Raw genomic sequence first — 10735 nt, forward strand, 5'->3', positions numbered from 1 at the left:
ACACAAAGTTGTGAGGTTGGATAGTGGTTGGGTTGGTCCTTCCCACCCCTCACCCTAGTTGAGACAACCAAAACTACCTCTAGACATTTCCAAGTATCTGGTGGGGTGGGAGAAGAGGCAAAATCACCCCTGGGTAGCTTAATAACTCACTTACCATGTGCTCGTGGAGAAATCTATTAACCTTCCTAAACCCGAGTGGCCTTACCTGAACTTTGGGGATACAAATTCTTTGACTGGCACTGCACAATAGTTTAGAAGACTATTTATTTTAAGGAATGCGAAAATATCCTGGTAACAGCGACGTTGTACAGGGAATGAGGGAGTCCAAGGGTTTCTAGACAGTCTTGACCTCAACATTCTATCACAATGAAGGATGAATTAAGAAAAATTAAAGTTTCAGGGGAAATACGAGCAGAACATTGCTTCTGTGAAGTGGTTATAAGTTACAGCAGTGATTCCCAAAGTGGGCGCTACCGCCCCCTGGTAGGCGCTGCAGCGGGGGGGGGGGGCGGTGATGGCCACAGGTGCATATGGGGGCGATGAGTAACTGCTATTAAAATTTTAAAAAAATTAATTTCCAGGGGCTGAGTAATATTTTTTCTGGAAAGGGGGCGGTAGGCCAAATAAGTTTGGGAACCACTGAGTTACAGGAAAGCAAGTAGCCCACACAGTCATCTTGGATTGGAGTAAAGGCTACAGAATGAGAAAGTATTGATGAGGTATGGAGGGAAATAGGGCTGTGGTCATAGAGTAGTGAATGCCTTTGTAAGGGGGAGGTGATTGATTCTTTTAAGGCTTGAAGACTCTTTGGAAGGATTCCACTAAAGCAGTGGTTCTCAACCTTCTGGCCCTTTAAATACAGTTCCTCATGTTGTGACCCAACCATAACATTATTTTCGTTGCTACTTCCTAACTGTCACGTTGCTACTGTTATGAATCGTCATGTAAATATCTGATATGCAGGATGGTCTTAGGCGACCCCTGTGAAAGGGTCGTTCGACCGCCAAAGGGGTCGCGACCCACAGGTTGAGAACCGCTGCACTAAAGTGTTATATCCATGTTATAGATTGGTTAGAGACAGGGACACAGTGAGTTAGAAGCTTTTGTATGAATAGAAATACCGACAAAAATTTGCATTGCATTTTAAATGTTTCCATGTAAGAATGGCCTTGGCATTAAACCACGTATGTCCTGGTCACCTGCCCCAAGTTCCTATAAACCAGTGAGTGTTGTTCAGAAATTTTTTAATTATCGTCCCTGAGATGTTGTAGCTTCTAGCAGGTCGAGGCCGTGAGGACATGAGGCTAGTAAAGAATTAGGGCAGTGATGGCGAACCTTTTGAGCTCGGCATGTCAGCATTTTGAAAAACCCTAACTTAACTCTGGTGCCGTGTCACATATAGACATTTTTTGATATTTGCAACCATAGTAAAACAAAGACTTATATTTTTTATATTTATTTTATATATTTAAATGCCATTTAACAAAGAAAAATCAACCAAAAAAATGAGTTCGCGTGTCACCTCTGACACGTGTGTCATAGGTCCGCCATCACTGAATTAGGGGATGCATTGCAGAGTAAGAGAAGTGATGGACATGGGCCAGAAATCTTAGGAATGGCTTCGTGGAGGAGATTGAATTTAAACTACACATCAGAGGGTGTGTAGGGCCCTAGCCGGTTTAGCTCCATGGATAGAGCGTCAGCCTGCAGACTGAAAGGTCCCAGGTTCGATTCTGATCAAGGGCATGTACCTGGGTTGCAGGCTTCTCCCCGGCCCTGGTCAGGGCTCGTGCAGTAGGCAACCAATTGGTGTGTTTCTCTCACATCGATGTTTCTCTCTGTTTTTCCCTCTCTCTTCCACTCTCTCTAAAAAACCAATGGAAAAATATCCTTGGGTGAGGATTAAAGAAAAAGGGTGTGTAGGAACTGAGTAAAGGGTGTGTAGGAATTGAATAAACAGACCACAGAAGCACTGCATAGAAATGGGAGTTAGCTAAACTCCTTCTGGTAGAAGTTAAGAGTGGAGGGAGACGAACAAGAAAGGCCCTTTGTTTATTATTTTTTCAGTCGTTTCAGCATGAGCTGGGAGAGAATGCAGAATGAACAGACTGCAGTGAGGCGGGAATTAAATTGGGAAATATGTCAAGAAACAAAGCGGTTTTGCCCTGGCCGGTGTGGCTCAGTGGATAAAGTGTCAGCCTGCGGACTGAAGGGTCCTGGGTTTAAATCCCGGTCAGGGCACATGCTCGGGTGGTGGGCTTGATCCCCAGGAGGGGGCGTGCAGGAGGCAGCTGATCAGTGATTCTCTCTCGCCATGGATGTTTCTATCTCTCTCTCTCCCTCTCCCTTCCTCTCTGAAATCCATAAAATATATTTTTTAAAAAGAAACAAAGCAGTTTTCAGCTTTTTGTCTTACCTGTCTGTTAGTCTGTGTTAGATGTGTTATCTGTTTGTTGGGTAGTTGTTTTGGTTTGGAACATAGAAGAAAACTGAACCAGAGACTGAAAAAGCTTAGCAGCTCCCACAGGCTCTGCCAGCACCTTGTACATGACCTTGTATTTTCTAAAACAAAGGAAGAGGAAGGAAAGCAGAGTTGGGGTTGCGGTTGAGGGGGAAGGTTTGAGCTTCCTCCTTTATAAAATGCACATAAATTCAATGCATCATTAACCAAGAAGATTTCAAAGATGTTTAAAAGAAGGACATGAGAAAAATTGTTCACTAGTCAGCCAGCGCTTTTCTTGGGAAAACTAGTGGTATTTGATCGAATTGCGTTGTTTTTCTCTCTGGTGTTTGTTTGTTTTATTCCATTTTGTCTAGTTTGCTATTTGCTTTGCTCCTTAGGGGAAAAAATAAATTCCAAAAGTATGAAAGATTTCACTTCTTCTAGAAAGAATATTGCCGGAACATCACTGAAACCTCTGGAGCAGTGGTTTCTCAGGTTGGCCAAGAACCCTCAGGCATTGATGGAAAATGTGGTGCGAATATACACTTTTTTGGGGGGAGAGAGTTTGAGACTGGCCTTTAGTTTTCAAAGAGCCTAATGAGGCAAAGAGAAGTTCCTAACCACCAGAGGCGAGCCAGGACTGCTGACCTTTGAGGAGGTCCATGCCTCCAGGAAATGGGAGGTTGGCTGTGGAGCTGCAGCCGGATCAGTGCCTCGCTCGCCTCGCCCTGGTCCCCGCCCTCCTTTGAAGCCAGGATTTCATCTCCTCGTGCTACACAGGGTCTGCCACTCGAGTGTGAGCAGGGGGGAAGGGGGCAGGGTCGTGATGAAGAGCATGGGGCTCCCTGGAGTCAAGCCAGCAGCCTGGCTTCTCAGCCCCAACACGTCCAGGCCGCGGCTCTAGGCGTCACATCCCTTCTGGAAAAGAGGCCAGACGCAGCAGCTGCCCCCCCAGCTTCTAGAGCAGCGGTTCTCAACCTGTGGGTCGCGACCCCTTTGGGAGTCGAACGACCCTTTCACAGGGGTCGCCTAAGACCATCCTGCAGATCAGATATTTACATGACGATTCATCACAGTAGCAACATGACAGTTACGAAGTAGCAACGAAAATAATTTTATGGTTGGCTCACAACATGAGGAACTGTATTAAAGGGCCAGAAGGTTGAGAACCACTGTTCTAGAGAGAAGAATTGCAAAGGCCTCTGGGAAATCCCTTTCCCAGTGACCGGACATGCTAAACTTTTACTAAAGGTGAGCTGTTCATATTAGGATTAGAAATGATCTAGGAGGACCCGTCTGGCGTGGCTCAGTGGTTGAGCATAGACCTATGAACCATGAGGTCATGGTTCGATTCCCAGTCAGGGCACATGCCCAGGTTGTGGGCTCGATCCCCAGTGTGGGGCGTGCAGGAGGCAGCCGATCAATAATTCTCTCTCATCATTGATGTTTCTATCTCTCTCTCCCTCCCTTCCTCTCTGAAATCAATAAAAATATATTTTTAAAAAAGAAATTATCTAGGATGCTTATCTAGCAGAGATAAAATTTTGCCTTGAATTGGCTGGCTAATAATGAAATCATGAACCAAACCCTAGTGCACATTCGATGACCTAGACATAGCCAGATACATGCTGAGACAGGGGAGCGAGGGTGGAGGCTGCCATGAACAAGTCTCCAATTAAAAACACAGTCAAACAAACACAAAACAGCGTTAACAAACCACAGCAGCGTGGTCTGCAGCTGGAATCCATGTGCCGTTTACGGACAGATTGTGTTGCTTTCCCAGAATAGCAACAGGAGAAGGAGACAGCGGAAACGGCGTTCTGGATTGTCCTTGTATGAAACATTCTTTTCCAAGAAAACAAAATCTGAGAGACAACCAGAAGACAGCCATTGTGTACGGGGACCGGGGCTCTCACCAGACACCCAATAGCTGGCACCCTGACCTTGGACTTCCCAGCCTCCAGATCTGTGAGAAAGAAATTTATGTGGTTTAAGCCAAAAAAGGGGAAAAAAATGAAAATCTTTTATTTGTTAATATTAAAAAAAACGAGAAAGCTCTGATATTACGTTAATAGGGGGAAGGAACGCACTCCAAATGCTTCGGAGTTCTAGAGAGATGAGCTGGAAAATGGCACGTATTTGATTTTTTTTAAAAATATATTTTATTGATTTTTTACAGAGAGGAAGGGAGAGGGATAGAGAGAGCTAGAAACATTGATGAGAAAAACATCAATCAGCTGCCTCCTGCACACCACCCACTGGGAATGTGCCCGCAACCAAGGTACATGCCCTTGACCGGAATTGAACCTGGGACCCTTCAGTCCACAGACCGACGCTCTATCCACTGAGCCAAACCAGCCAGGGCGGCACATATTTGATTTTATCCTTAGCCGTGAACTTGTAGGAAACAACATGAAAAATAAATAGAACACTTGTCAAGTTTGATATCAATGAAATAAAAGAAAGAAAAAATAATAACTCGGCAGTCATACATAAAGGGCACTTTCTTCAAAATCCCCAGTGTTTACCGCGTAAAATCATTTTTCTTGGCGGCCAACCTGAAAACAGCCTCACTTTCTAAAAATAATGTCCCCATGTTCCACCCTGGGATTGCAGGGCTGGTAGCCACCACTTCAAGGCTCCACAGGACAAGAGTGGGCCTCAGGAAGCTTTGTCTTGGCTGTGAATCAGAACTCGAATTCTGTGCTGTGCACCCAGCTGCCACTCAAACACTGTGCAGATCCCCCCTCCCCAAGCAGCCCAGTCCCCATACTTACGCAGGAATTGCTGGATTTTCAATATCAACAAGAGAAATAAAAAGTTGCCTAGCCCTAGACAGTTTGGCTCAGTGGATAGAGTGTTGGCCTATAGACTAAAGGATCCTGGATTCGATTCCGGTCAAGGGCATGTACCTCAGTTGCAGGCTCCTCCCCTGCCGGGCCCTGGTAGGGGCACGTGCAGGAGGCAACCAATCGATGTGTTTCTCTCACATCGATGTTTCTCTCTGTCTCTCCCTCTCTCTTCCACTCTCTCCATCAATGAAAAAATATCCTTAGGTGAGGATTCAAAAACCAAGAAAAGAAAAAATTGCCTAGACCCGTGGTCGGCAAACTGCGGCTCGCGGGCCACATGCGGCTCTTTGGCCCCTTGAGTGTGGCTCTTCCTAAGCCTTAGGAGTACCCTAATGAAGTAAATAACAATGTACCTACCTATATAGTTTAAGTTTAAAAAATTGGGCTCTCAAAAGAAATTTCAATTGTTGTACTGTTGATATTTGGCTCTGTTGACTAATGGGTTTGCCGACCAGGGGCCTAGGCCACTGGTTGTCAGCCGAGGCCAGTTGTGCCCACAAAGGACATGCGGCAGTGACTCTCCCTGGCCCTTGCTTGCCTTCCCTTCAGAACCCTCTGCCACACCCCACTTCCTGAGGTGCCTTTACATGTTTCTGTCTTTGCATATGGCATTGTCACCCCTGGGAAATTGCCTTCTGCCCCATCTCTTGGGCGTGTCCCTGCGGCCTCCGGAGTTGATAGCTTCATACTTTGTACTCACTACTTATCATTGGTGTCTTTTCCCTCCAGAATGGGAACTTTTCAAATAAGGACTGTGCTGTGATCCTTGTGGGAAATTTTTGTCAATAACTAGAATCCATGAAAAATGCCCAACCTGTGGTAGGTGCTGAGTGGATAGAGTCATGGAGAGATGATGGATTGATGGATGAAGGGATAGACGGACGGTGGCTGGTTGGATGGATAGATAAATGGATAGATGGATACCAATATTTTTAAAGGGCAGACAGGATAGAAGTTTTATATAGTACCAGTTTCACAACAAATCACTTAGAGTTGTAAAATTTTACTCAGTATGCTGTTGAAATGGCCACTGTGCCGTGAGCTTCAATCCAAGATATGAAGCAAAAGGAAAATGATGGTATCTCTCATCAGTTCTGCCAGAGGTGATGTAGTCCTTGCAGGAAAACAGAAAAGGAAAGGAAAGGTTCCATGGGTTATTGAACCACTCAGCCCTTTGAAAAGCAAAAATAACAACAGTTCTTGTATTCTCTGTTCCTGTAGGTCACGGGGAACAAAATGACATCTCTAAACTTGGCCACCATATTTGGACCCAACCTTCTGCACAAGCAGAAGTCCTCAGACAAAGAATTCTCCGTCCAGAGTTCGGCCCGGGCTGAGGAAAGCACAGCCATCATCGCTGTGGTGCAGAAAATGATTGAAAATTATGAAGCCCTGTTCATGGTAGGTGGTCCTTCTTCGGCAAGGCATCTTAGTCAGCTGTCTGTTCATCGCCTCTTGCTGGCACAATGTCACTCACACACACCCCCTTCTGGTCTGTAGGGCTGGTCACTGAATTCATTGGAAGGCATGCAGTTTCAATAGGAAAAGAAATTTACAACGTATGATATCACTGTAAGTTTGTGATTCCAGGTTTAAGCCAACATATTCAAATTAGAAATTTCATTTTGTTGTGCCCTGAACAATGGTCACGTTTGGAGTCACTTAATTATCCTGATAGCAGTATCTTTGCTCGAAATATTGACAAAACCATTCTCTTTGGACTTGTATGTGGCCCTCAGGAATTTACATATTCATACCATCTTCAGAGATGGCACCTCCTCAAAGGTCAATATGAACATTTTAACTCATCCATGAAGCTTCACCTATGTTTTCTGTGTCCTCATGCCACCTACCCATGTTATTTCTCTGTCCCTTGAACCCCGTTCCTCTTCTTATTGATGTTTATCTTAGCATTGTGCTACAGTCATTTTTTACTATTTCCCCTAATAGATTATAAACACATTTAGAGCATGGGTTGTGCCCTTGTTATCTCTTCTCTGTATCCTCTGTCCACTTTTGGAAGGCCCTTCATCTGGCAGGCACTCAATAAATATTTTTTGGATTTGTATTGAATTACCAGTTCCTGTTTTCCTTCAAAAAACTGCATTGCTTGCTCCAGCTTCCCTTGAAACATTAGAACAAATGCCAACCCTTTTCTATTTCTGTTTACCACTCATATTGCCTGTCAGAAGTTACAGAAATTTTCTGTATGTTTCTTCTCCCATTTTTCTTGTCAGTGTGCACTCACTCACCATGAATCTTACCTCTACCACCAGAGCCCATTGTGTCTCTTCAACTAAGTGTACTAGTTTCCTCTTTTGAATCTCCTCAGTATTTTGTCTATATTTTTCCAATGCCTTGCATTAGATTTATTTTCATGCTTTGTCTTATATCAATGATTTTTTGTAAGTTTGAGAGCCAATGATTTAAAATCTTTGCCCTCCCTGTCTTACCTATATGATCGTGACTAAGTAATTCAATACTCAATAAGCATCAATTTCAGTTTTATGAAATGGGAAAAATAAAATATGACCTATTTCTCAGGGTAATTCTCAGCATCATTTGCTATGGGAGAGTATTCTGCAAACTATAAAATTCTATGAACCTGTTAATTAATAGTGATATGAGTTGGGCTACATGAGCTGGCTCAACTCTCAGGACACAACAGACATAAATATCCTGTTGACATAAAGTTTAATCAAATGTTTGGTTGACAGTGTCGTGATTTAGGAACCCCAGCTCTGTGCATCTTGAGACACTGCAATCCTCTAGGATTTATGGGCCAAAACTAGAAGGGACATTCATCATGCCCACTCAAATCCCATTGGCCAGAACTCACCCATAAGCCATATTTAATTGCAAAGGAGGCTGGGAAATGTATTCCTGCTGGATGTCTAGGAGGCACAGAAAATGGATTTCGCACAGTGAAAAGTCCTCTGAGGTAGAACAGTGCCTCGCTTCTCGTTGAGTCTCTGAAGCTCTGTTCCTCTGTTGCACACAGTAAACTCTCAAAAAAATGTGGCCTTTATCATGGACTCTATATAAATTTCACACTTCAGCCCAAATCCGCATAATTAATTACATATGTGGGTGAATCAAATGACTGAACTTATCAACCTTTTCATCAAGTTTTTAAGTCACATATCTCTTTGCCAAGCAGTCGTGGCATTACTTCATGCTCTCTGGATTTCTTCTTTAACAGAATAATACCTCTCATCAATCTTAATTCTGTTCTCTAAATTCTGTATTCTAAGAAAAGTTCTTCATATGAAACCACTAATCACCAGGCATCTCTTTTCACCTCAGGTACTAAAACAATCCTTCCTGGCTTCCTGGAAAGTATGGTTGCCACCTTTTAATTGTGCCATTCCCCTCCTTCCCATTTCCTGCCGCCCGGGCTACTAAAAACAGCATTTTCCAACATTTTCCAAATTTGATCTTTGCCGCTCTCTGTAGAACTGATGTCAAGACGCTCCTGGGTGATAGCTCATATTTTGGTTCCCCCGGTGTGGCCTTTACTCCTCACTGAAGCCTTTTCTGACCACCTTGTCTACATGCAGCCCCTCTCCCACCTTGTACACACGTCCTCACTTCCTGTTCCCTTCCCCTGCCTTTCCTCCTTAGCACTCACCACTACTAATATAGGACTTTACTAATTTCTCATGTTTGTTGAGTGTTTACCCGTTAGAATGTAAACTTCATGGCAGGATGCCTTCTCGTCCTCGTCCATCTACTTTCTTGACTGCATTACATCTGTGCCTGGCATTAGGCAGAAAAAAGAAATATTGGTTGAATTAAGAAATGACTCAATGGTAGTTTTGTGACATATGATTTCCATATGACTGAAGTTTACGAATAATAAAGTTTGTGTATAAAAAGGTTGGGCAGGAAGGAATTAAGGGTAGCTTTCTCAAAATAAGTTCACCATTAACGTAAGCATTCTTGATCTCCTGACATGGAGTATGGGAATGACAAATGAGAAAAGAGACAGTGGGTACCATACAAATCAATACAAATCTGTACTTTCTAAGTGACAGGGGTGATGGGTAAAAGATATCAAGCCTGAGTCAGTAAAAAAAAAACTGGCTCTGGAACCAGAACAGTTTGCTATAGTCCTGTCTTTGCTATGCGTTAACTATGTGACCTCATGCTCTCCGATTTCTATTTCTTTCGTGATCACAGGATTGGGTTAGAATAAATGACTAACCAAGATCTCTTCTAGTTCTAAAATCTTCATGATCCTGTGCCCTAGCACTAACGTCATCTCTTTTATTTCCATTAAGCACAGAAGAAAATTAAGCTCCTCACTTCGTAGATTCTCTTGGCATATTTGGCATTTCAGATTCCTGTTGGTTATACCAGAGCTGGTGGCTAGTTGGCAAAGCTGGTCTATGTGGGTGGACAAAAATTCCATGATGTCTATAGCTGTTTCACTTTGGTTTGTTTTTAAGAGACTTTCAGAATTAATACTGTAGTTCCAAACAAGGAAGAATAAAGCTAGCCGGGACCTGAGAGTTGAAGGTAGTTCACAGTTGTGCAGTTTCACAGTCCTGGGAAGAGTTTATGAGCTCAGAAAGAGGCACCGCTTGCCATGGCATTCGAAAGGAAGAGTTATTAGAAAAGGTGCTTGTGCGTTTGTCCTGGAAGGCAGAATGTACCCTGGAGGCAGCAATTCCGCAGAACTGATGGAAGGGATATAAAAACCCACAGAGGCCTGGCCGGGATCCAGAGTTTGTTCTGAGTGTTAATAACGTCCTTCATTTCCTGATGTCTCTTCCAAGTGGCCAGTATCTGAGGTCATTGGAAAGGGCAAAAAGGAACCTGGCTTTGTCCCATAAGACAGAAGAGCTGCCTAGATTCAAGAGTCTGACGAGGACAGTCTTTTGCAAAATTGTGTGCTCTTCAGGCACCCTGTTGAAAACCCTAGAGCTGAGCCTTAACCGGTTTGGCTCAGTGGATAGAGCATCGGCCTGCGAACTGAAGGGTCCCAGGTTTGATTCCGGTCAAGGGCATGTACCTTGGTTGCGGGCACATCCCCAGTAGGGGTTGTGCAGGAGGCAGCTGATCAATGTTTCTCTCTCATCGATGTTTCTAACTCTCTGTCCCTCTCCCTTCCTCTGTGTAAAAAATAAAATATATTAAAAAAAGAAGAAAAAAAGAAAGCCCTGGAGCTGATTCTGAGAACAGCCATCAGGGGCACTGTGTCGAACAGTGGCCACCAAGGCAGCAGATTGTAGTCACTATTCTCAAACTTAAGCAGGCAGCGGACGCACAAGGAAATGTGTCATATATTCAGATTCCTGGGCCAAATTCCAGAGAATCCGATTGCGTAGCACTGGGCTGGGGTCCAGGAATCTGTACTTTCTAATGCATGCCTCCAGGGCATCCTGCTACTTTGATAATCACACCTTGGCAAACCATATCTTGGGAAAGATGAGCT

The 10735-nt window shown here is 43.9% G+C and overlaps 1 protein-coding gene across 1 annotated transcript in view; it reads left to right on the forward strand.

Moving 5' to 3' along the window:
• The window catches only part of LOC106694548 (rho GTPase-activating protein 6-like), a 296825-nt gene that overhangs the window by 234076 nt on the left and 52014 nt on the right, over window positions 1-10735 (forward strand). The window contains 1 exon segment of the mRNA XM_023745007.1: window positions 6517-6696. Coding sequence (XP_023600775.1) covers window positions 6517-6696 — 180 coding nt within the window.

The sequence above is a fragment of the Myotis lucifugus genome, unplaced genomic scaffold (assembly GCF_000147115.1).
Source record: "Myotis lucifugus unplaced genomic scaffold, Myoluc2.0 scaffold_508, whole genome shotgun sequence".
In the NCBI taxonomy this organism is placed as follows: Eukaryota; Metazoa; Chordata; class Mammalia; order Chiroptera; family Vespertilionidae; genus Myotis; species Myotis lucifugus.